Source organism: Propithecus coquereli, unplaced genomic scaffold (assembly GCF_000956105.1).
Source record: "Propithecus coquereli isolate 6110/MARCELLA unplaced genomic scaffold, Pcoq_1.0 Scaffold69, whole genome shotgun sequence".
NCBI classification, from domain to species: Eukaryota; Metazoa; Chordata; class Mammalia; order Primates; family Indriidae; genus Propithecus; species Propithecus coquereli.
Window position 1 is genome coordinate 5,255,677 of NW_012152951.1, and position 27,016 is coordinate 5,282,692.

The 27,016-nt window shown below is 44.3% G+C and overlaps 1 protein-coding gene across 3 annotated transcripts in view; it reads right to left on the minus strand.

The window, feature by feature from the left end:
* OPTN (optineurin) overlaps positions 1 to 17,052 on the minus strand; it is a 34,631-nt gene extending 17,579 nt beyond the window's left edge. For 2 of the 3 annotated variants that reach the window (XM_012660938.1, XM_012660936.1), the window contains exons 1-6: positions 16,834 to 17,052; positions 10,267 to 10,443; positions 9,400 to 9,602; positions 4,791 to 4,973; positions 2,729 to 2,799; positions 486 to 620 (exon numbers count right to left, since the gene is read on the minus strand). In XM_012660938.1, the coding sequence (XP_012516392.1) occupies positions 486 to 620; positions 2,729 to 2,799; positions 4,791 to 4,973; positions 9,400 to 9,602; positions 10,267 to 10,432 (758 nt within the window). In that variant the 5' untranslated portion in view covers positions 10,433 to 10,443; positions 16,834 to 17,052. Of the gene's footprint in view, positions 1 to 485; positions 621 to 2,728; positions 2,800 to 4,790; positions 4,974 to 9,399; positions 9,603 to 10,266; positions 10,444 to 13,776; positions 13,840 to 16,833 lie in introns of those variants that run through there. The other variant, XM_012660937.1, reaches the window with a different exon arrangement.
* Between the last annotated feature and the right edge of the window lie 9,964 nt (positions 17,053 to 27,016).

The window sequence follows — 27,016 nt, forward strand, 5'->3', positions numbered from 1 at the left end:
CCTAATAAGCAAAAAGTGGCAAGGACCCAAATGTTTACCAGCCGATGAATGGATAAACAATGCTGTATATCCAGACAATGGAATATTAGTTGGCAATAGAAAGGAATGAAGTATTGACACAAGCTACACTGTAGATGAACCTCGAAAACGTTATGCTAAGTGAAAGAAGCCTGCCACAGAAGAACATATATTGTATAACACCATTTATATGAAATATGCAGAATGGGAAAATTGATAGAGACAGAAAGTACATTACTGGGAGGAGGGGGTGGTGAGTATTATGGATGTTGGGTTTCTTATTTGGGGAGACAATGTTCTAAAATTATATTGCAGTAATCATGGTTGTATAACCCTGTGAATATTCTAAAGCCACTGGAACGTACACTTCAAATGGGTGAAATGTATAGATCTTAATCATATTTCAGTAAAGCTCTTTTAAAAAAAACCCCCAAAGAATGCATAGTTCAGGTTAATCTATTTTGTACCTTTCTTGGGCTTCCTTGAGTGCAATTTGAAGTCTCTCCACCTTCTGGTTTCCTTCCCTTAGGCAAAGCAGGAGCTGGCTCACAGTTAACTCCTCAAATTCCAAATAATTCTTGGCACTTTCTGTAGATCTGCTCCTACATTAAGACATGCCATGTTCATAAAGGTTAAAAGATTTTCATCAGAAAATAAAGATATCAAAGTCTAAAAACAGAGTAGCCCAATATAACTAAAACCAACTTAAAGGAACTGCGTTTCAGAACCTTCTCCAACTAATTCTCATCCACTGACCAAGCACAGCTGGTCCTGGGAACCCCAGTGCCAAGGTCCCTCGTGCTTTACAGGGAAAATGTGGAGGCTTGCAGTGAGGCCCCAGAAAGGCTGGTTTTACACTGCTCATACTCACTTCCTCCAAATGGTCCCTGTACACCAGCGGTCCCCAACCTTCTTGGTACCAGGGACCAGTTTCATGGAAGACAATTTTTCCACGGACTTCGGAGTAGGGGAAGTGGAGCTCAGGTGGTGATGTGAGTGATGGGGAGTGGCTGTAAACACAGATGAAGCTTCGCCCGCTCACGCGCCACTCACCTCCTGCTGTGTGGCCTGGTCCCTTACAGGTCATGGACTGGTACCCGTCCACAGACCGGGGGTTGGGGACCACAGCTGTACACAACACCACAGCACAGTACCCATAGGAACAGTTCACCAGAGGCAGCCCTTGTTGGTGGCACCAGGCTTTCCAGAGATCTAGTGTCAAAGAGGACTGCACACGTATACAGGCACGTGTATCCAGATCACTGGCCTTTCTCAACTTCATAGAAACCATCACAGTCTCAAGTCAAGAGAAGAAAACCTTTCTCATTCCTGCTTTCAAATAATCAGAGCAGAGAAATGCAGACATATTTTTCTCGATATCACAATCTGATTAAATCAAGAGACATTTCAGTGACAGACAAAACCATGACCACCACTACAGTAACAACACATTAAGGATGGCTATGACAATGGGAACAGCAGCTACTTTTTCAGTAACCTACTCAAGTTCTCGTATCTAATAAAGAGCCAGGGTTAGATCCTGGTTACCAGGACTCCAGAGCTTGAACTCCAAACCTAGAATCAATCCAGACTCCTTACACTACTCACAAACAGGGTACACACCTGTTATTAATATTATTTTAAAAATATTAATTTTTTTTTAAGTGTGGCTTCAAAGAGGAAGTGGTCTTTGCATGTGGATGTGAATGAGGAGGAAGTGGCTTGAAGAGGGCTTTCTCCCTTCCCATTACTTCCAGGAAAGTCTTTTGATACTAACAAAAGCAATTTGGAAAAAAATTGAGATTCTTAACTAACAAAGGGAATAGCTTTCACTTATGCCAGCTGCCCAGTTTGATGAAAGAATCCTATCTAATACTTGTTTTCTCCCTTATACAAGGGCTTAGGAACATAAGTGAAGCAATTTTTTTTTCACATTTTATGTCCTTCTCTGTTTACATTCATCATGTTATAGAGAAAAGTCTATGAGGGAAGAGATCCCAGGAGAACTTTCCAGATAACTGTCTCTTAAATGGACTAATATGGTAGTAACCAGCTTACAGAGGACGAGCTAGCAGCCTCCCTGGGGTGAGCACCCAGTTCTGGTACCACCTACCCCCACAGAGGCTCTCCCACTATCTCAGACGTCTAACGTTTCCTAACATCCACCTGGGACAGGTAAACTTGAGACTCCACAGATAATATACCTGGGCACTTTCAAGCACCACCCACGGAGATTGAGAGTACTACCGGTCATGTTAACAAAAGATGATCCAGTACTGGCCACCCTGGCTTGTAACTGGGAAGGAAGAGGGGAGAGAAAACAGAAACATCTCACTTATGGGAGCTGGGCAGCCTGGTGCAAGGGAAGCCGCCCTGGGAATAAATGAACAAACACAAGTCTGGCTGAAGAACAAATGGCTGATTTGATTGAGAGCCAGTCTGTTTTTCCTTCTCATCTGCTGGAGGTGAGACACCTCTATGACAGAGTGGTCAGTGTGAGTTAGCCAAATAGGCACCAAACACTGTGTTTCATCTCTGCCAGTTTGGGCTGCAACACTAAATAGCATTCAAACCGAATAGTCTTGAAAGGTCCTGGTATGAATTAATAAGTTACTTTTTCAGCCCGTTATGTTTGACCCCCCAGGATGAGCTCAAAGTGACAAGACTGCCTAGTCTGCCTCCCTGCTAGTCTCTGTTTTCCTCCACGTACGTGTCAATGGTGTGTGTTCTCATGGACCCAGGGCTAGGCTTGATTTCTTTTACTGCCCCCTCTGCTTCTTCCTGTAAAAGCAGAAATAAAAGGGATTTAACACAGTATGTCTACAAGACAAGTTCTTTATTAAACAAGAAAAAAAAAGACCAAAGATTAAGAATTTTGATGATATGCAACTGAAGGAACCTACCATGCATTTAAATGTGAAATGTTTAAATTGGGTTACTCAAATGGGATGGGAATGTACTCTTCCCTCGCCCCACACACCTTGTCAGGATTATAAATATCTAGGCTAAGGAGTGAAGGTCAGACTCCTCTCCCTGAACACTTTCAACCTGACTCCATAAACATGAAAGCTTATCTCCTCCTCCCTCTCCCTGGCAGTTCCTTCTTTCTCAAGGTTAAGGCTGTGCAGAGCTGGTGACAACTCCATATACCTTTCTTGTACAGTCCTTTAAAATGTAAGATGCTAGAACTTGCTGAGGCAAAGTTGAAAAAGAGGCAGTTTTCTATGGACAAGACTAAGGCTAAGACTTATGGGATTGAAAGGCATTTATATTCCAATAAGCTCATAGGAAAAATCTTCAAAAATGCACAGAGATGGTTCTAGATATTATTTTTCTGCTTGGGGCCAATGAAGGTTCTAGATATTTTTTTTGATACACTCTTCCTAAATCTTGGGCAGTATTTTCCAGTTCACAGAAGCAAAACATGCAAAAGATGTTTACACTAAAAATAACTGTCACTCATCTGCAAGGGAGAATCTAATGGTAACCAGGCACCCTGAAAGAAGCGGCCTCATTTGGAAACTTGTGATATGCTGTTTGGGTTTCCTGAATTTTATCAGTTATTTGCAGGCTAAAGTTCTTCGACTAGACTTCTGTTTCAGTTATCTTCAGCCACTTGCAAAAAAGGTACTCTGGCAAAATATGCTTTTCCATTGGTATTTTAACTCTCTTGGTTTCGGCCACTATGAATACATCTAAAATGTACGAGGGAGTATGGACGGCATTTTCCAACTCTATTAATCTTTAGTGCAGCAAATGAACCCTAAAGTAAAGAAAGGCACACACTAATATTTCAGATATATCCAGTAGTTTAGGTTTCTTTCAAGTTGCTCCTTACTCCTCCTGACTTATCTACAAAGTACATTTTTCTCTTTCAAGGACACTATTAATGTCTTTTCCTGTATCAATCAGATGGGTACTTTGCCTAAGCCAAAATGGCAGTCTGTATCACAAAGGACTTTATCCTGGTGTGTCTTTCTCCTTCCTCTACCCAATCTTTGTTAGCGACATTGATGGAGAGGACCCTATATGGTGTGTCTACCTGCTTTGCTCTTTAACAGGACTGTCCCTACACCCCGATAGAGGTGTGACAGTTCTAACAGGTGCTGCACAAGAGCTTAGAGATCAGCACATGCCCCCTCACTGAGCTCCCTTCGTTTTGGGTTGCACAGACATCTGAGTTTGATGGTATTGGCTTCAAACTCGGCTCTCAGAGGTTCCTGAGCTGTTGCTGTTAGAGGGGAAAAGCCAAGACTCCCTCTCAACCTACAGCCCGAGCAGCCCAGCTCTCTTTCCTCCTCTTCTTATTTGTAATATGCCATGGCTCCTCATAAGACTGAAAAGAGGGTTCTACTATTAAAAAGGGTTTAAAAGCCATTTGTTCACTGCTTTTGGTCACAATTCTGCTCACCTAAGTGAACTGCTAAACGCAGCTTTGAGAGCTGGTCTGAAAAATGACAGAAAGTTCACAGTTGTATGTGTTCTTTTTTTTTTTAAGGACACAAAAATGTCCTATTTACCAGGACATATTGGAAAAGAAAAAAAAAAGACTATGCCTTTTGCCATAAAAGGTAATTAATATTTTTCCATTTCCTCCACAACAACCCTTACGAGCATTATGTTATACTTAAAAAATGAGAGCCAGTTCATCTTTAGTACACTGAAATTTCCTCATTATTTGGTTTCCCTGTGTTAACTAGAAAAACTGGTATTTGTTTCATCTGTCCAGGTGAGGCTTTGTAGGTTGCTTAAAACAAAAACAGAAACCTTACAGCCATCCTAATTTCAACAAAGGAGTCTTCTGCAGGGCCGCTGGTGTTCAGCTTGAGCTGTAGTTCAGACACGATGCCCAGCAGGTCTGCCTTCTCGGCCTGAAGGCGAGCCACCTGCATCTTCAGCTGCTCCATCTCCGGCTCTGCTTCTGCCTGGGGAAGCCTGGAGTCACCAGTGGGATCCTGGAAATGACAGGGAGTACAGCAAATTAACAAGTCAAACCAAGGACCCAGCCACCTCTGCCCATGGACAAGATCAACATCTTTGTCCCCTATGCCTTCAAGTAGAAAATTCTAGCTCGTACTTGACTATTTTGATATAGCATTTAAATTGGAAATTTTTACATTATTTTATTGTATTCAAATATTAGGAATTTAAAAATAATTTCATGATAAGAAAGAAAGGCTTCCTCAGCACACTGGACTAATCTGACATTATGAAAATAACCAAGCCTACTTTGGCAATGGTAGAGTCATAAACCGTAGTTCAAAATTCCAGAGAGTAAAAGTAAAAAGCTGCCATCACCCAACCTCTTGCCTTTTTTGCCCCCCACAAATGCCCATCCAAGCCCACTCTCCTACTTGTCATATCTACTTAGAAGCCAAAGCATCAAGGACATTTAATGGTCCAGTAATAGCAAAACACAAAGAAAGGTCCAAAAGGCTCCCAGTATGGAGGCTGGCAGCTAAAATACTCTACAGTGGGTGTCTTAAAGTTGCTAAAAGTACATCTGGTGATAAATAAAAATATTTAAAATTCAGAAGCTGGTGCCAAAGATTAAAAAAAATAAATTTCAGCCTATATAAACATTAATAATAAGCATTAATATTTCACTAATGTCAAGAATGTGTTGTGTTCACCCTGTTACATTCACTGCATATGACAAAGTCATAAGAGAATGACCCTGTTTGGATGCGGTGTTTTTACTTGGTTTTTTCTTTTCTTTTTCCTTTTCTTTTTGGTAGAGACGGGGGTCTCACTCTCGAGCTTAAGGTTGGTCTCGAACTCCTGAGCTTAAGCAATCCTCCCGCCTTGGCCTCCCGGAGTTCTAGGATTACAGATGTGAGCCACCACACCCGGCCAGGTGCTTTTACTTGGGAGGAGGGAGAACAGAGCTGGGCCACACTCTGCTAATCACTGAGTGTGTCACCTGGTGTAGATTCCCTTTAGGTCCTGGGCTCAGTTTCTTGGGTTAGGAAAAAAGATGTGGCACCACAAGGTCTCTATGGTTTCTTCCAGTTGTCACCTTCTAAGCCTCTCATTTCCTCCTCAGGAAACCTTTATTACTCTTATGTGCATGGCACCATGCTTTGGTTCCCTTCCCAAACCAGAAATATATACACTTGGGATTATCAGAAAACTGCAACACATTAGAAAATTGAAATACACACACCCTAATCTTAATAGTGTAGTGGAAAATAACAAATACATTAAGATCACCATTTTTTTTGTTGTTGTTAGAGACAAGGTCCCACTCTGTCACCCAGGCTGCAGTGCAGCGGTGTGATCATAGCTCACTGCAACCTCAAATTCCTGGGCTCAAGAGATCCTCCTGCCTCAGCCTCCCAAATAGCTGGGACAACAGGCACATGCCACCACCTGGCTAATTTTTTTTTTTTTTTAATTTTTGGTGGAGAAGGTGTCTTGCTATATTTCCCAGACTGGTCTCAAACTCCTGGGCTCAATCTGTCCTCGCACCTTGGCCTCCCAAAGTGCTGGGATTATAGGTCGGGACCACCACACTCAGCCAAGACCAGCTTTTTAAAAAAAATCTTAATTACCTTAAGGAACTTAAAGCATGATTAAATATCATCTAGAGATGCTACAAACAAGCAGTTTAAATGAGTGATCTCAAACTCATCAACATGTTCTGAGTTTTTTCCCTTCCCTGCTCTCTTTGCCATTTCCTAAGGAATGGAAAACGGGCCCAAAGGCTCGTAGTAGAACCAAAACAGTATCAGAAAGACATGCAGATGGACCATAAACCACCTGGATCATGAAACATTAGAAAATGAAGGTACAGGCATTAACTTGCAACATGACATGTCCCTTACGCCATCAGGATCATGCTCTTCCTTCATGTGGAGTGGAGCAGTCCCTTGCTGGGAAACTTGCTACCACCTGCCTTAGAGAACAGCAGCTCATTGTGAAACCAAAGAGTTAGGTCTGCAAGGGAAGGTTAAAAGTCTGCGCAATCTCTCTTAGTAATGACTCAAGCAAAAGAAACATAAATTTAAAGGAAGAAAAAAAATAAAAGGGCAGGTACTGCTTAGCCTAGAACCAGGAAATAAGCAGGTAGAGGCAAGACTATGCCTTACTAGGAATCTGCACGTTTACCCTCCTGACCTGTCCAAAGACATTGTATGGAATGAGTTTTTAAAAACCACCTTGGCACAAGGGTAGGCAACAGAGTTTTAACCAAGTGTCTGGGGACCCGTGATATAAGGCCATGACATTAGAATCTCAGATTATTAGGTTAATTTTCCTCTTCACACTTGTGAGGACCTCTTAATGATCCTTGGGAAATCATGTATCCACTTATCTGGCCATAAACGCATTGTACAATGACTCTTTAAATTTCTCTTCACTTTACTGCTTTAGTTTCCATTCCTTTCCTGGACTATTCCCGTGGTTCACCTCCTGTATCTCTACTCCAACTCCATTATGTTTTACTGTCTTGCATCACTTTCAGGCACTTGCCATTGACCTTTGTGCAGCACAACTTCTCTGTCTTTTCATTTATTTTCATAATCTCTATCCCACAGTCCTGAAAACACGCCCTGGTTAATATTCCATCTCAGACTCCCAGCAGGAAAGTCTATCTAATGACCTTTGCCTAGCAGTCTGTACAATCGAAAGTCAGAAAGTACGCTCTAGGGATCAGTGTAAGTGCGTCATCCAGTGAAATCGGCCAGAACTATGAACAGCAGCCTCATCCTGAGGCTCAAGGGCAGACCTGCAGATCTACTCCCTTCCCTGGGGAGGCACAGGACACACTCAAGGCCCTGGTGGCTTGGTGGCATTCCCCGTGACACCCCTGTGGAAAACAGCAGCAAGGGTGGGATGGCATGAGTGGGAAGGTCCAAGGCCCGAGAACTTTACCAAGTCAGGGAGAAGAGAGCTAAACGAAACATCTCTCCATCGGCCCATGAAACAAAAATTAAAGAAGAGGCAGAGAGGCAACAGGGCGGACCTGGGGAGTGCAGCGGGGTGGCCGCAAGCCGATGGCCAAGGGTTTTAAAGAGCCATGGGCATCTCTTCCCAGGCCCCCACCTCCTGCTGGTTTTCACTGATCAGCTGAAAGCAGCTGTCCAGAGTCAACTTATTCCAATTCTGGGGCCTTCTAGGAAAACCTACAGGCAGACTGTCTCAGACAGACAGCTTCTGGAAGCTCCGTTCTTGACTTCAATGTGATAGGCCCAGCAGGCTTGAAGCCACTGTCGGACCACAAAGCTATGTCAGATATTTTCTTCCAGAGAGTAGAAAATGATTCATATATCCCAAGTGATCATTTGTTCAGAGAATTCTGCCTTGAAAATATTTAGATGAGAGATTTCCCCCCAAAGAAGTGACTTAATGCTCTTTGAACTGAAAGACAAGTTGAAGGATCAGATGTGATAAATCTCATCAACAATAAAATACTTCCAATACAAGTATAAATTTATTTAAGCAGAATGTTTTCATTGTTTCTTGAGCAAGATCATTGACATAAACTGTAATATTTTTCTAAACACCTTTGCATGCTTTTGATCATTCCATATCATCCCCCTCTTTCCCATTATTTTCTTTCCATTTTATTTCTTTGTTTCTATTCTTTACCCACCCGAGAAATCAGAGATCAGCAAAGTTCAAGGTAGAGTCTCAAGAAAAATCACTGATATCTGGAATAAATCCTCCCTCAACCAACCCAGTGCTCCATCCTTCAAAGGGATGTTAAGTGCCAGGTTTGGAAGAAAACAGGCAGCAGATGTCCACCTAAAGGAACAATACCCAGGGGGCCTTGCAGTGTCTGTGGGGACTTCAAATGTATTCTGGCTGATTTTTTTAACTAAAATTTTTGACATCCACTCTTGGGTATGAGCACATTTTCCAGGTTCTTTGGGTCAAGAATAATGTGTTTATTTCCCTCTTCATCTGTGGCAACACTATGGCCTCCTACCACATGCCATTTGCGAAACCATTTTTTAAAAGGAAAATGTAAAGTCAATAATCTCTATTTTAGACTGAGAGAAAGGACAAGGTCAGTAAGTAAAAATTCTGAGTAACAGATTTTTAAAATGTGATTTTATGTCAAAGACATAAACTAAAGACAATTGGATGGTTCCATCTGCACCATCTATAATGAATATAAAACACTGATTTATAACCTCAACATTCTTTTGACTACAATCAATATGGTCACAGATTTACAAATCTCTTTCCCCCAACAGACATGATACATGACCCTTAAAAGTGCAACCAGTCTTTTCAGCAAAAACACTTCTTCCAAGACCATGTAAAACACCAGTCCAGCCTGAACCATGAAAGGTTTTTATCTAGGAGTCCAGACAACGAAGATTCTACTGCAAATGGTAAGAAAATAAAATCACAATTGATTAGTCTGCTCACCTCAAATGACCTTTCTGATTTCCCTTTTAGTTTTCCAAGCTCTTCCTTCAATTTCTCATTTTCATGACTCAAGGCCATAAGACGTTCTTTGGCTTCTTTGCTCTGTGTCTCAAAAAACTGGCGTTCTTCCTTCTGTTTCTCTGTCCAGGCTGACAGCTCCTCAAATCGCCCTTTCATAGCTTGATTATTTAGCTTCATGGCTTCTGCACAAGGTTCAGAGTGAGGAGTGAGAGAATCACACGCCAGGAGAGTGGACTTAATTTCATGAACCAAGCCTCCCCCTGGGCCACTTCGCCACATGGCCCTGAATCTAAAGTTGCCACACTTGGCCTGGGCCCAGGGTTCGGCAGGGAAAAGACTATAATAATGTGAGTGGTTTTTGCTTCCAGAAAGGACTAGTGGATCTAAAGTCATTTCTAGTCCTTAAAAATCCCAAGACAATAAAATTGATTTGGGTACCGCCACTTGCAGCACAAATACCTAGTAGTAACTAGGGAACTAAGGAAGTTCTTATCACTCCTAGATTTGAACAGCGGTCCTGCCAAAAGCCATGGCTTGAGATATCAGAATGCTTTCTCTTCATAAGGTGATGTTTAGGACTAACTCTAATCATAGTGGCCTTTCTTTCTTTGTCCTTTTAAATGGGCTAAATGCGATTTCCCTGAGATACCTAGACTACTTTTTATTCTTACCTGTATTCAAAAGTAAGGTAAATAGAAACAGTTTTAGCCTTACCAAAAGCTAAAACCTGTGCTCTTTCTCTCCCCAGGGAAACAGAGAAGGGTGCTCACCTACAAGCCTTACTACAACGGGATCACGTTTCGTGAAGGCCCAGGTGGATAAGCACACGGGCCAGCTGCTGCTCACCTTTCAGCTGATGGTTCTCGGTCAGGAGCTCTTTCATCTGCCGCAGCAGCTCCTCTGGGGTGAACGTGTCCAGGTTTGGGTGAGGCAGACAGGGGGGTCCATTTCCTGTGGTTTCATTGGGGCTGTCCCCTTTTTCAGTCAGGCAGCTGAGAGATTGGTGGGACATGGCAGAAGTTCCTATGGAAAAGTCACTAACTGAAAATAGAGCTGTCCCCCTTGCTGCAAGGGGTCCCCTCGAGTCCCACAAATTCATTAGCAGTTGCTCATATTTACTCCCAAAATTGCCTTTCTCTTCAATTACAGTTTGAACATTTTTGATTCTTCATTTTAAACAAAGAGGTATATTCCAGCTTCCAGGGAACTGTGTGTGTATGTTTGTGTGTGTGTGTGTGTGTGTGTGTGTGTGTGTGTGCGCGTGCGCACATGGGTGTATAAAGGGGTACAAAGAGGAGCTGGGAAATGGGGGAAGAAGAGAGGTGTATGATGTCATGATGATCAGGAAAATATTTACAGACAAGGGCAAAGTGTCATTAAATAAATTTCCCATGCAAGTCTTTAAGTTCAAATATCCTTGCATGGTATGTGAATTACATGACAATAAAGCTGCCAAAATACTCCATACTTCATTTCCTATATTTTTGGTTAAGAGGAAAGGGAGGATTAGCATTCTCTGAATGCCTGATATATGCTGAATCACACCAAACATGTCACTGTCTCTATTCTTCGCTAAAGCTCAGCTAGGCAGCTACTTTACAGGGGAGGAAGTTGAGCTTGCAGAGGTGTACAGCTCATCCAAGCGCCCCTGGATGTGGCACATCAAGAATCAAGGAAGATTCCAAAACCCAACCTGTGATACAACAAAGGTACTGCTGAATACTTAGGCTTTAACATTACAGTTTTCGATGCATACTAAAAAGACTAAGACATCTTTAATTATTACATATTCTGAAAACATTTTTACACGTACTGCTTTATTTTGTAGAGGGCCCAATGTGGACATATAAATGTAAGATGGATGAGTGAATGCCCACTCCACTTCTGTGTTACCTACCACCTGGGCAAACACAGATCCTTCCCAGCACTGGCTACATGCTACAGGTAAAAATATTCATCTTCACACTTCATGAAAATGATGCTTTTCTATCAAGAACTGAAGTGGATAGACTATAAAGCAATACACAGAAAAGGCAACTCTTCCTCTCACACTGTGTATACCTGTGCGTGCGCACACATGCACACACACCCCCCTGTTCTACAAAGCTAAAAAGTGGCTGATGTCCAGAGAGATGCCTGAGAAGCATATCACTTCCAATATGCTTACCCTTAGAAGACAATTTTCAACCCATCTATCCAACAAATAGGGAATTAAGCAACAATGCACACTATTCAACTGTGATCAGGCAGAAAGCCACTGACACCACAAAAGCCCTGGGATGAAGAGAAGGAACTTGGAGGTGAGCGTCCTGTTTCTAATGGAAACAAGGCACTGCTCTAGTTAGACCAATCAGCATCTCACAATTATGGAGCCCGTGTGATCCCTTTGTATCATAACATCTAGGTGTGCGCTTAGCATCCATCTATTAAAATGAAACCAAACACACGGAATGTGGGGTTGCTTCCCTACGACAACAGGAGGCAGTACCTCAGGCTCCCTGGAGGTACTCTGGGAGCCAAAGCCTGGAGACCTTTTAGGTCTCAGGAACTTGTAGGTAACCAGAGACAGTACTACTGACCATACCCTGCAGCAGGACAGCCTGCATGACTTCTTCCTAAAGCAGCTCGCATCAAGAAGAGCATTCTCATGAAATCGTGTAGTGAGGATGATGACGATTTTATAAAGTGAAAAGCACTGATAAAACACATTATTCAATTTGAACCTTTTATATCTGTCACATATACCTGAATTAATTTAGAAAAAAGGTATAATGCTGAAGTGTTCTTCGTTTGGCATTAGGTGACTAGAACAGAATGCTTTTTTTCCCCCCAAAAATGATTTGGGTAAACTGTCAGTTCCTAACTTTCCATAAAATTCATTTTTGCACTGAATCATCCTGGTGCTAACATTTCATAAAAACAGGGTTTTACTGAGTAATGGTGTTCCTACCTATTTTATAGAGGAATACTAAAATTCTAGGTAATAGATCTAAAAGATAATATCTTTGTAATATGAATCATTTAATTGTCAACAATAAATTTCCTCTGTTTTTCAGCGATGACACTACACTTTGCAAAGGCCATGGAAACATTTAACAGATTGTTATTTTTTTTAAAGTATCTAAGCAACCATCTAGAGAAGTATTTGGTTTCGTCTTATTGTATGCACAAATTTCTCCTCCATGGCTTTTCCAAGAGGGAAAGAGAACGGAGAAGAGGCAGAAAAGAGAGACACGTTCCTTTGAAAATTGTTCAGATTTCTTTCTTCCTTCCTTTATACCTCTACCAAGCCCACAGACACAACCAAAGTAAAGTCAAAACTGGTTCCAGTTGTTACGTCGGTGCTTCTAACTTTCTCAGGCTGCCCAGATTTTATGAAGGCACAACGAAAAAAGCTGGGTTGTGCTAAGGAAGACAGGAGGAAAAACACTTGTACCGTTAGGCAGATGTGTGGGCTTGGGAAGTCATCTGACTTCTTGTGATTATTTATTGACTCATCTAGCAAATGATGATCTTGACAGTTGCTTTCAGCTCAGAAGACCTGTGAAAAGTATTCTTAAGTTTCTAGTAAGAAAGATCACAGTCTAAACCATACCCTTCAACACACACACTCCCAGTACCCTCAGGGGCACGCTAGCCACTCTCATGAATACATACACCTGTCCTAATCAGAGCAAACTCTTTAATAGCCAGTGTTGTTAGGAAAAATTATTTTGTAATTCAAATGTCATAGTAAATAAGAAGTTAGCATATATGGCAAACATAAGCATGTAAGTACTTATAACTGAAATTTTACTAAAAGTAATTTAATTGAATTTGGATGACTCGAAGGGCACTTGATGATTTTTAGAATGTTCTGGGGCATCATTATGAGTTACTGCTGCACAATGCTCATGTGAAATACATATTGGTAGAATGACAGAGAAAGCACAGTTCTCTAAGTTTTTAACATTACCTTGAGCTACTTTCAACTGTGCAAAGACAGAGACACATTATATATCCTCACATACATCTTTGAAGGTTAAAGAAACTGAAACTAAGCCATTTATTCCAAGGTTCTATCTAATAACAGAATTTCTCAAAATCAACCGACCTAGATCTGAAGTGTGTCATTTCTAAGCAAAGGTGATGTTTAACGATGGAGTGATGAATTAATTGAGCACAGGATTTGTCAAGATTTCACCAGTGAGGAAGACTGAGAACTACCTGGCAGGAGAAAGGTCAAAAGCAATTCTTCTAGATTTTATCCCCAGATCTGCTATCTGAATTCCTGAGAGTACATATTATTTTTTAATACCAGAGATTAAGTAATTATAGCAATGAATTGACCTCGTAGACGTGAGCATTAAATCTTACTCTTGAGTTGGCCTTAGAGATGATCCAGTCCAACTTCTTATTCAATGCAAGAATGTCTTGTCTGGTTTCCATGGTACATGGTCATACAGAGCTCCTGAATACTTCAATGACCGAAAATATCAGGGATGACTTGGCAGGCACCATTCAATCCATTACAGGATGGCTCTGATTGCCAGAAAGTTGTCATATGTCAAACAGAACCTGCCTTACACTGACTGCCACCCACTGGACACTGGACACAGAGTAAGCTTAGCCCCTTAACCCTGGTGTGGCTGAGTCTTCAGATTTACTAATGAAATATTCACAGGTTCCACCCCAAACATGGACAAATTAGTTTTAAACAGTGAAAACTTGTTTCTTGATCAGAGACGATAGTTGGCTATTTGCAAATTCTGGTGGATTCACAAGGGAGCTGAATAAGGTTCCAAGACTGCATCCACTAAACCCATCACCACCCTGGAAAAGAGCTTAGAGTGAGCATCCTACTAAGGGGTAAAAGACTGTACTTTACTAATATGTGGAAAATGGGAATGGCTTTAACTAGTTGCCTAAGGCAGGAACCTGGGAGTTACGCTCAATTCTTCCCATTCCCTCTTCTCCCAAGTCTAATGGGTCACCAAGTGCCATCACTCTACCTCCAAAATGTTTCTAAACCCCACCGCCTCCTCCATACCCGCAGGCTCAGTCCAGGCCTTTCTCATCTTGTCTGGACCACAATGTTGGCCTTCAAAAACGACAGGTTTTTGCCTGTTTTGTCTATTGCTGTATCCTCAGCACCGAGAACGTTACTTGACACACAGAAGGAAGGGTTCAGCAAATATTTGCTGAATACATTAAAAAAGCCTCCTAAATGGTCAACTTTTACCTCTTTCCACTTCAGTCCCATGGCCTTCGTGGTTTCTTTCGTAATATGAGGTCATTCCTCTGAGTTCATCCTTCCCATACAAGGCAGAGTTTCAGCTTCTTAGCAACACAAACATGGCCTTTCAGAGTCTGGGCCCAACTTACCCACCTGAGTCACCTCCTGCCATCAAACCACTTGTAACCAAGGCACATTAAAGAGCTCACAGTTCCCTGCATTCTTTGGCCCCTGTGCCCTTGCTTCTCTTCTGTCCTCTGCCTGAAATGTCTGGCTCCCTTTTGCCCTGGCAAACTGTCCCTGGACAGATCAACGTCCAGCTTGAATATGATGTCCTATGTCAAATAACTGTTCCTTCCTCCAAGCACCCAGGAACACTTTTGCATTTCCACCTCCTCAGCCCTTTCCAAAATTATTGTAATCATCTCAGGCCAGTCTATTTTCTCTTCATTTTATTCTTTCTAGAAACTGGCACATGGTAGGCTCTCAGTAAATGTTGAAATGAAATGAAAATATAGCATAATGAGGTATTTTCAAATCTAATACCTGTAAAATGCTTTCTACTGTGTAGGTAACAAATCCAGCATACCAGTATTGTTTACGAGTTTTTCTACAGTCCTACGGCAGTCATTTCCAGATTCTTGAAATCGACTTTTTAAACTTATTCTAAAAGTTAGAACTGCTTTTTTATATCACTGCAAAGGCATCTGGATATCATTTCATGACACATATTCTAATAATCATCATACACATGTCAATGAAAACTTTTAAAATAATTTTTTGTTTCTGAATGAAATAGATTTTAATTTTTAAAGAATTTAACTTCTTCCTTTTCTTTTGGATTTTGAGTTTACTCTTCCATAAATTCCAAAGAACATATTAAATATGCCAAGTCTCTATAAAATTCAGGAAAGCAGGGCTTTCGGGATGAGAAGATGTATTTCATGGCTAGAATATCTATGTGCCCCTACTTAAAGGAGGGGGTTCAGTAGGAAGGTAATACAGTGTTCAATTGCTTGCGAGAATAAAGCTTGGTTTGGGGGGTTGGTTAGATTCTGTAGAGTAGCATAATATGCAACCTAAAGGTTAGTTTATAAAAAAAGAAGCTGCTACTTTTATAGTGTTGTACACAATACATAAAGAATTCCTAAAATTGGCCCAGTAGAAAAATAGACCAAACAATCACCCACAGACTCAAATCAATCATTGTCCTCTCTCTACAGGCCACATTTAAACTTCACTTGTCTTGTCTTTTCCAGGGCAAGCATGGCCTTGGCCTCTGCTCCCGGACCTCTCCAGACCAACACAGACTGGGCCTGTCCGAGGAGGCAGCATGGGTTCCCTAACTGTCCTCTCCCTAGGTCAAGCACTGCTGCCTTGCTAACCAGGTGCAAAGGCTCTTGATGTCCTAACACTGCCTTACTTTTCCATGGCGTTCGTTTCCATGTCATCCTTGGTATGCATTTCTGTACCAACAGTTTCTTGGTGGTGGAGGCCAGGCCAGAAGCTGGGTTTCATTTTCTTTGAGGGATGTTTACTGCCTCTAGCTTGCACATTTCCAGTGGTGAAAACAATTCCTTTGGGGTTCTCAGCCTCATCAAATATTCTCTCTCTCTTTCTCTCTCTGTTTATGTATATACACATAGTACGTGTACATTATACACTCTCTCCTAGAAACAACGGTTTACGTAGATTCCTTTCAGCTGTTCAGTAATCCCACTACCTTAGAGAGGGGACACTATTCTTTACTGTTCCTGGGCCACCTCATTAAGCCAAAGTAGCGTTCTCTAGTCTTCCAGAGATGTATCTTTAACCAATTCCTCCATACAATAAGGAATTGGCTGCACAATCATTCCCAATCTGCGGGAGGACGTCACCCTCAAGCCACCTCGGTGACCTGCAGAGGAAGTCACCTGCGGCCAGCCAGGCCGGCGTCTTTACCCTCCTTGGGGGCGGGGGCTCTTTGGGGTGGCCGCCCCCGTTGCCCCTTCCCACCAAGTCAGGATCCGAAGGGCCTGGAAACCCTCCCACGGCGGCCGTCCCATGGGAGGGACGCCTCACCCCTGGCCACCCTCACCCCGACAGGCTCCGGGCCGCAGGGAAGGGGCGGCGGGAACCGATTTCGGGCAGGAGAGGGGCCCGCCAGGGAGGGAGCCACCCTCTCGCCGAGCCCCTGCCAGCCCCCTGCCCTAGCTCACCTGCCGCCCGCGATCGGCCTCCCTCGGGGTCACTGCTGCCCCGGCATCTTGCCGCCGGGGGAGGGCTCCGGACTGGGATGCGGACGCCGATCAGGGGACCGGCCGCCGGGGGGGCGGCGGGGGCAGCTGGGCTCGGTGAGCCTCTGGCAGACTCGCGGCCTCCCGACCCCGCCCAGCGCCGCTCAGCTGACCGCGCGCCGGCTCCCCGCCTCGGCCGGGGACTTTCCCGGGCCCCGCCCCCAGAGGCTCCGCCCCTCCTCGGTCCTGCGCCCGCCCCGAGGCCCCGCCCCTGGCTCCTGCGCCCGCCCCAGGCCCTGCCCCTCCCCTTTTCTGCGCTCGCCCGAGGCCCCCCTCCCGCGGCTCGCGAAAGGTCAAGGCTGGGAGCCGCGTGAGTGGGGAGTACGCCGGAGTGTCAATCTTGACATAGACCCAAAACGCAAAGCCTCCTGTAGGATGCTTCGGCCCAGAGAAAGGCTCCGGGTGACACCGGGATGCTTCAGGTGCCCCAGGCGGCGGGACGAACTACTGACCGGGAATGTCCGGGAGTGCCCTTTCCCGCCGTGGCGAGCATTGCTCTGCGGGGCGGGAGGAGGGAAGGCGTCCCCGGGCCAGACAGGAGGGTGGGCACGTAAAACAGGACGCGGAGAGGGGGAGAACCGCCTAGTTTGCATCTAAGCACCGGGAGACGCCTCGCAGGACACAGCGTCTGATGGCGAGGTCAAGGTCAAGGCGTGCTCCCGGCCGCAGGACCCTCTAGCTGAACGAGTACACGGAAATTATGGCGGGCCCAGGTCCACTGCGACAGGTCCGAGACCAAGAAGGCTGGGTGCCGAGGATGGACCTGACCTACGAAGGAAGGGCCTGGCGCAGCTCACATCGGTGGAATTAGCTAAGCAGCACGTGGTTGCGCATCCACGTTGCTCATAGGTTGGAAAGAAAGGAGGAAAAAAAATTCCTAATCTGAAACGGGAACAGGCGGATGCGCCCTCTCCTGGTACTCCTGAAAGATTGAGCTTTGCTGCCCAGATCGCCTGCTGCCCGCCCGGCTCTGCCTGCGGGACCCTCGTCACCACCCCCAGGTCACCCCGAAGAGCAGGCGGGGCAGGCCAGCAAGTCAGTAACTGCCCCAGACCCAATGCCCGAGCCCTGAAGCTGGCGTGGTGTGGGAGGAGGCGATGGGAGGGGATTCCTTATGTGGAGTCAGCCTGGGGGTGGGGTTGGGGGAGCCCCAAATGGAGAATTTCTTTAAAAATCAGTGCAGGGCAGAACTGGGTGTCCTTCATGAAAAAAGCTTGGAAAAATAGAAATGGAATAAAACTCTCTAGTTTTTGTTCGACTACTGGGATAATTCAGACAGCAGAGACGTCGCAGCTGTCCCCTGGGAACTGTGGAGGAAGGTCCCTCTGGGGCCTGTTAGGGGTGCTTAGGGTACGTGTCACGCCCCTGGGCTCGCTTCCATTGTTTTAACCACATGAAGGCGAATTAAAATGAGCATCAGCGGAGCTCTGAGCTGGCAAAGAGATCACACGCAAGGCCGCCCGTGGCTTTGGAGTGGCAAGGCTGGGGGTGCGTTTCTGACAGAGAAAGAGGTGGAGGTATTTTTCTCCCAATTCCTTGCTCTCCGCAGGGTGGGTCCCTGAAGCGTTGAGCACCCCACCGCTTCCTAGCTAGGACCTTGGACAAGTTACTTCATGTTGCCATGCCTCATTCTTTTTATCTGTAAAATGGCAAACATAGTATAGGTCCCAAATCCAATAAGTTCCGAGGACCAGAAGTCTTTTCTTAATTCATTTGGTGGCAAAACCTGACCCGAGTGATATAAATAAAGCCAGTTGCAGTTTTCCTTTAGACCCCTTGATACGCTTATTTACTTGCTTTGTTGAGGGAAAATTAATGAGTTGATATGAGAGCTGCTTCAGACCCCCGTCGGGGCGTTATGTTATGTAATAGATAAATCCCGTGCATTGTGTTACCTTTCTAAAATCCAAAAAATCCTGAACTCTGAAACAAAGCTTGCTCCAAAGGTTTGAGATAAGAAATTTGGACCTACTAGCACCTACTGGCTAAGGATGTTGTGAGGATTAGCGGGAGAACATACGTAAAACACTTAGAAAAATGCCTGGCACGTGGTGTCAGTTGCGGTTATTATTGCCAGTGTTAGCGCCAGCTCTGTTGCTTAGCCTAAATGGCCCAGTTTGGACCCCTTCCTGAACAGGGAAACAGCTTTCTCTGGGGTTATTCTCTTCACAGCTGGATGCCAGGAGACCATTTCTTTCTTTCATAAGGCCCCTGGTTCAATTCTGCAGCTGCTGTATCTTTAAATTTTGCAACCAATTAGCCCTTTGTTATTCCTGACCTCATCCACTCCTCTTTCTGGATCCTTGGGGAACTAAGGGAGAAAGTGACTTAGTTTACATGGGAGTTACTCCAAGGTGGGTTGTCTTCGCACAAAGCAATTCTCACCCAGTTAATTCGATCTGACCCCAGGGAGGTAGAAAGAAATCCCAGCCATAACACGCTTCTTGCGGAGACAATTGGATATCCATGGACCATTACGGCAGTGGTGGCCAAGTTTTGAAGAGTTGGCTGTGAAAACTCCGGGAGGAAGATCTATTTGTGTGAACTCGGAAGCGCTCAGCCAGTATTTCCCACTGGGGCAATTTCAGAGACTTCTAAGGCTGATCTCACATAAATCTGGAACTCTCCCATTCATTGTGTCTTCTTATAATCCTGGGAAGTGGCTCCGTTCTGTTTGTTATAGAAACAAGGAAAGAGTCTCTGTGAATCTTTTTATAAAGCTATTTCCTGTCTACCTTGGTTCCCGTCCTCATGAATTGTTTTATTCACCTTCAGTGTAAAAGTATATTTTGGTGGATTCTGGCTTGGGTGGGCTTAAGCATACTTCCTTTGTCAGGTAGGTGCCCCCCATCCTAGCTGCCTCTCTCTGCACCCCGCACTTTCTTCCTTGTTCTTATCCTCCACCCTCCAATTTTTCACACTCCCCTCTCCCTCCACTGTCAACCTTTTCCACTGGCAGGCTGTAGACGCAACACTGACACTTTGGTGTCCTTGCAATTCAGCGTGTTACCTTTTCGGAGCCTCGGGCATTTAGGATTATTTCTAATTTTGTAATAAAAACTTTGTCTCCTAAAGAAATTTCATTGATCTGCCAGCAGGGAGGAATTATTTTTTTTAGGGTTGGATCTTTTCCAATAAGCTTGAAATCAGACACATACGAGATGTCCATCTTGGCTACAAGAAAGGTCATGCATTCGATTTGATTCTGTCATAAGAAAGGGGATGAACGTGGGAGGTTTTAAACAGATGGAGTGGACAGAGTTTTAGGATGATTCGATGTAGCAGGTGAGATGAAGAGAGTTGTTCAAGATGAAAATTTCTCCCTTGAGTGACTGGGTAATGGTAAAAAATTAGCTGAGATGGTGTCTTAGTCTGTTCAGGCTGCTGTAACAAAATACATAGGCTGGCCATGGTGGCTCACATCTGTAATCCAAGCACTTTGGGAGGCCAAGGCAGGAGGATCACTTGAGGTCAGGAGTTTGGGACCAGCCTGGGCAACATAGCAAGACCTCATCTGCACAAAAATTTTTAAAAATTAGCCAGATGTGGTGGTGCGCACCTGTAGTTCCAGCTACTTGAGAGGCTGAGGTGGGAAGATCTCTTGAGCCCAGGAGTTTGAGGTTACAGTGAGCTATGATTGTGCCACTGCAGTCCAGTCTGAGTGACAGCAAGATCCTGTCTCTGAAAAAAAAATACCATAAACAGGGTGGCTTATAAACAACTAAAATTTATTTCTTGCAGTTCTGAAGGCTGGGAAGTCCAAGATCAAGGTACCAGCAGTGTCTGGTGAGGGCCTGCTTCCTGGTTCATAAAGGAGCCAGGCAGCCCGGTCAGCTGTATAGTTTTGGGACCTGAATCAGATTCATACATCTCAGTATTCAGTTAATTAAAAAAGAAATGCTTTCCTCCTTCCCATCTTGTCTTCTTAATGCTGCCTAATGCCTCGTTTGCTTCTTTTGCCTACGTTTTTGGGGACAAGGACAGGCAGGTGCCAGACAGCTTGGATTTTTTTGTGGGATGTCGTCTCTCAGAGATCTGCAGCTCAGTTTTTCTCTCTAGTTCTCATGTTACCTTTCAAGATCATAAACCTATTTCTCAATGTGATTCATTCTCCTTGGAGACTTATACTAATTGTATTTAATAGCTGATACTGAGTCTGCTGGATCCGGGGGGAATGTCATCTTACGACATCCCTTTCTTGTGTTTGTAAACACTGGTTTGCTCAATTCATATTTCCTTTTCATTTATTCCAAGATGCATATCTCAACTACGGAAGTGGAATCTTTCTATCTTTGGAGAAGCGTGTACATTTTTTTTCTATTCTTCTCAACACTTTTCCAAACTGTTGAGTCTTTTTAATGATAACTGAAAACGATGATAGTGAAAAATGACTAAGGTGAATAAGACTACGCAAGCTTCCTGTAACGTAAATTTGCTAACATGCATTTACTGCGGATTAGTCTTTTGCTAGGATTTGACTGGGGCTGCTGTGGATGGTTGTGCAAGCTGTTCACTGCATCGCCAAGAGGATGAATGCAGGCTGAAGTTCCACAGGCACTGCCCTGGCTGAGCCGTACACTTTGGTGTGGAGCTCATCTTCCCAGGGAAGCGACTCTTTCCTAATTCACACAAAGGCTCTTTATCAGCCAGCAGAGTCCTGGATTTGACTTCAAACAGATCCTCAGCGGACAATGCTAGCAGGAAAGGGAGGAGGAAGTATAGTTCTTGCCGGCGGGTTCCCGGTGCAAGCATATCCAGAAAGGCTGGAAAACCACAGACATTTTACCTTCAGGCTCTAGTTGTACGTTTCAGCCCATTACAGATCACACAGTGTGGCTGTAGCCATGGCTTCACTGCTCTGTTCTCCCAGCTCTCTGCTCCGGTTTCTCGGCTGCCTCAGACCACACTTCTTGCTCCAGCATGGCTTGTGGTGGGGAGGAATGCCTCTGCCCCTTCAGACCTCCCATTGTCCCCGCCAAGCCCCCAGGGCCCCTTAGTCCTTCAGTGCTTTGATCTCACCTACCCCCACTTCCAGGGTCATGACTGCTCTGATGCTAGTTTTCAGTCTTCCATTGGGTCTTCTGTTACAAGGTGCCCTGTTGTGGGTTCTTGATGGCGAGGGATGCAGGGTTGGGCATGGAGGAGGGGGAGGGGAAAAGAGGTGTCAGCACTGTTCCTAGCGCCTGGTATTATTATTTTTTAAATTTTTATTTCAGCATATTATGGGCGTAAAAATGTTTAGGTTACATATATTGCCTTTGCTCTGCCTGAGTCAGAGCTTCAAGCCTGTCCATCCCCCAGACAGTGCACACTGCACCCATTACGTGTGAATATACCCATCCCCTCCTCCCCCTCCCACCTGCCCGACACCGATGAATGTTACTACTATATGTGCACATATGTGTTGATCAATTAATGCCAATTTGATGTACATGTGGTGCCTGTTTTTCCATTCTTGTGATACTTCACTTAGTAGAATGGGCTCCAGCTCTATCCAGGATAATACAAGAGGTGCTAGATCACCATTGGTTTTTGTGGCTGAGTAGAACTCTATGGTGTACATATACCACATTCTATTAATCCACTCATGTATTGATGGGCACTTGGGTTGTTTCCACATCTTTGCAATTATGAATTGTGCTGCTATAAACATTCGAGTGCAGATGTCTTTTTTATAGAATGTCTTTTGTTCCTTTGGGTAGATGCCCAGCAATGGGATTGCTGGATCAAATGGTAGTTCTACTTGTAGCTCTTTGAGGTATCTCCATATTGCTTTCCACAGAGGTTGTACTAGTTTGCAGTCCCACCTAGCGCCTGTTATGTTCTCTCCTGGATCTCAGAGGTTAGAAGCTTGGGAACTGTATTTCTGAGACTCTCCTGCCAGCACACTTGAGGATTGAACTTAGAAGATGCATCTGTGCCAGGTTTGGAAAGTGGAGGCTGCAGCAAGTGTGTGGGCTTCAACAGATGAACCTGCAGCTCCTTTTGTATTCCCTTGGCTGTTGTCAGCCGGGGCTGTGGGCATCTGTGACCGTTGGCAGTGGTTCTCTGCATTTTACTGACCTCTGGATGGCAGCTACAGCTTCCTGACTCCCTGGATTACAGCTTTGGTGGCAAATCTGAAAGCTGGCGGTGAGTCCCCTGATATTGTGTTGTGGAGAGAGGGCTTCATCACTCTCCCAGAGTGTCACAGACAGTTGCCTTAAATCTTAAGTAGTGATGATAAGAGTGACTTGGAATTGTTATGCCAACTTCTTTGGAGGTATCTTAAAAAAATGATCATTCATCTATTTTGCATTTAAAACTTATACATTTCGGATTTCACATCCTTTCATTTGTTATTACGGTAAGGAGTATTTACCAAGAGAAAGCAACTTGATTATAAACTGTTGGAGAGACTTGCTCCATGAATTATTCCGTTTCTCCTATTGGCCATCTTTCCCTCTTCCCTTGGCCTGCAAACATACAGACGTTTCTACCATTCTATACACAACCCAATCCCTAAATAATAAGGCCTCTCTTGGCTTTGCTTTTTCTTTTACGACTACCTTTTCTAATTTCATTTTCTTTTCATCCAAACTTTAAAAATAAATTCAGCCCCTTGAATTTCCAATGTTTGATAAAATAGTCATAGGTTTTCTGCCTGAAAAGGAGGATTGTGGATCCAAAAAATCTGTGTTAAATAAAATGTAGGAGATGCCTTTCCTTGCCAGGGTCTTTAATGGGCCGATATGCATGATGAAGCTCCTAACCGTTGGACACCGAATTTGGTGTTTTCTGAATGCTTCAGACTGGGAACCCATTTGCTCTGTCCACGATCACTAAGGACCTCCTTTTGCTAAGATCAATGGCCGGGTAACAGGGTGTAGAGTTGTTTTTAGCAGAAGAAACTGACATTTAGAGTTGCCAGCCATTTCTATTTCTGGCGTGGGGACGCTGAGTCATCCTGAAGCAAACCTTCTTTTTTTGGCAACAACCACTTGGGTGGCTCCTTTTGGTTAGAGATCAATAATGTTTCTGGGGTCAGCACCCTTAACTTTCCTCTGGCCAGGGCTGGGCCCGGGGTTGGATGGGCAGAGCCTGCACCTTCACCCACATCTCAAGCTTGCTGGGGTGGTCAAGCCACTTTGCCTAGAAGCCAAAAAGCTTTCTGGGAGGAAGGATATGGACGCTTCAACCCTTCTTTTTTGTTGTTTTGTCAGGGTCTTTGAAGGGGCTCAGAAAATAGCCCCTTTTCTTTCCTGCTGGAATTCTGAACAAATGAGAAATAAGATGAAATCAGACAAAGGCAGGGGGAAGATTGAAAAATTCCTTAATGACTGGTAAAGGCTTGGTTGGAGGGTATGGCTTATCTTTGGGGGAGCTACAGCATTTTAGAGACTCAGCCACCCAGGCTGGCCCCTGCCCCACATCCTGGGCGGGGGGTGACACACCCCTGTCTACCTTGCCAGTGTCATTTCTAGTCCTCTAGGGGTTGCCCCCATCCGCACTGTGGGTGTGACTTCCTTGTGCTATCTGCCCTACCCCACCTGCCTTCCTCCTCTCCTGGCCCCTGTCTTCTGCTTCGAGACTCAGCTCAGCTGAAACCTCCTCCAACCATTCTTCAGGTCGGGTTAGGCAGCCCATCTCTGTGTATCTGTGATAGCCTTGGCATGCTTTTATCACTGCACTTGTGACCTTGTATTTATGGGTGTGTTTTTTTTTCCATCTTTTCCTTATTAGTTTATAAGCTTCTTACGGTGGGTGGAGAAATCATTGTTTTTTGGGAGAAAACCCATGACTGTTATCTTTCCTGGTTCCTCTAAGTCTGATCTCTGACATTCAAAAGATCACTCTTTACTTTCCCTCCATTTATCACAGATAACCAATTCGTCGGTCATTTGCAACAATCAAATAATTCTTTTGCACACTATTTCCTTCAACAGATGCTTTTACAAAAACCCTTGATGATGATTTTTGAAAAGCTGTAAAAATTATCTTTAAGGGTTTGGCAACTTTGAGGGTTTGAACTAAATGGGGGAAGGACCCTTGGCCAACGGTTCAAAGACCAGGGCTCAGGTCCTGGCTCCAGCATCAACCGGCGACTTCACTTCTCTGAGCATCAGTGTCCTCATCTTTGAAACAGAGATAATGATGCTTGACTTGCTTGCTTTCTGAAATCGTGAAGGTCGGCTGCGCTAGTCTGTGCCAAGGTGATTTCAGGGATGTGGTACAAATGCAAAGTGCCACTGTTGAACTCTGCAAAGACACTAGATGCATATGGTTAGCAGCACATGGGCATTGGATCCAGACACACCTGGCTCTGAGTTCTGGATCTGTCACCGACTAGCTTGGCTTTGGTGACACTCAGCTCTTCTGGGTCCCCTCCTACCCCATTCCGGGACCCCTCCCACTCGACTTCCTTCCTGGGCGCTCTGATTGCTGGAGTTCCCCAAGTCTTGGTCCGGGGCTCTACTCTCTGTCTACAGAGTCTCTCTAAAGTTGATCTTATCATTTCTGTGCCTTTCAATACCATCTACCTGCGGATGGCTCCCAAACTCACATCTCCAGATAGAACACCTTCTTTTGCATGTCACACTGGTGTGTCCATCTGATCTGCCTCCTGAGATCACTGCTATGATGAACTGCAGGCAGATCAAACACGACTGTAGAAAAGCAGCTCTGACTGTGTCTCTGTCCAGCAAACCTGCGATGCCCTCCCCCTCATCCATCCCCGGCTCTTCATTTGGCCTCCTTCAGGTCTCAGTAAGCTTAAATGCCACCTCCTCTAACGCCCTTGACTGGGGGATCCATCCCACGTCATTCTCCGTAACTCCACCCTACTCATTTCCTTCCCTGCACTCTTCTCGTGCGGGCAAAGGTCGTTTCCTGTTTACTTGACTGCTATCATTATCCTTTCTAGAATTTCAGCTCCACCTGGGACCATGTCTCTCATTTGTCTTTCAATTCCCAGGGCCATGCCAAGTGCTGGACCCACCACATCTGCTCAGCAAATATTTGATGAACAAAGGAACGGACACCCTGAACAAGTTACCTAAGCTCGTCGAGGCAATTAGGCCTGTTCTATAATGTTAGAAGGATTGGGTGAGACATAACTCACTTAGAAGAGCCTAGTCTAGTACCTGGCACATTGCAGGTGTTTAATAAATGTTACTTCCCTTTCCCATGTAGGGCTATCCATGATAAGAACATAATGTTCATCAAAAAGCTTTCAATCAAACCTGGTGTGAAGCACATCACATCGTTCTAAACTTAGCGTGCCAACTGCAGAACTTATTACAAATACACATGCCCTGAACTGTACTCCCAGAGACAATGACTCAAATGACTTGTGTCCTGACGCACACCACAGTTGGAGGACCGGTGATGTGGAGTATACAATGAAGAGCAGTGTCAGGGGTCTCCAGAAAAACAGAACTAACAGGAGAGACTGGGGGATGAGATGCATCGGACACGTCAGCAGGCTGGAAATTCAGGCAAGAGTTGATATTGCAGTCTTGAGTCCAAATTCCACGGGGCAGCAGGCTGGAAACTCAGGTGAGGTTTCTATGCTGCAGGTTGAAGAAAATTCCTTCTACTTTGGGGAAGCTCAGTCCTTACTCTCAAAGCCTTCAGCTGATTGGATAAGGCCCACCCACATGATGGAGGATCATCTAATTTACTCAAAGTCAACGGGCTGTAAATGTTAACCACATCTAAAATATATCTTCACGGCAGCATCTTAACTGGTATTTGACCAAACACTGGTCACCATAACTGAGCCAAGCTGACACATAAAATTAACCAGCACACTGGGAAAATCTCTTAATCATCAACTTTAAAAAACTATGTTGAGCATCTAAGTTTCCTCCAATTCTAGACCAGGTTTCATGGAGAATCTATAACGCAAAAGACTTATTCTTTCCGGCCTCCCTCCGCACAAGAGTTTGTTACTGATTTATTTTTCTTTTTATTCTTTCCTTCCTTATTCTTTTTTTTTTTTTAATTTTCATGCTTAGTTAATTGGATTAGATTTGTTTTAACTAGACTATATGTAACCATTTAAACAAATCAGGAACTTTTTGTGTGTGTGTGTGTGTGTGTTTTTTTTTTTATTTTTCTTTTA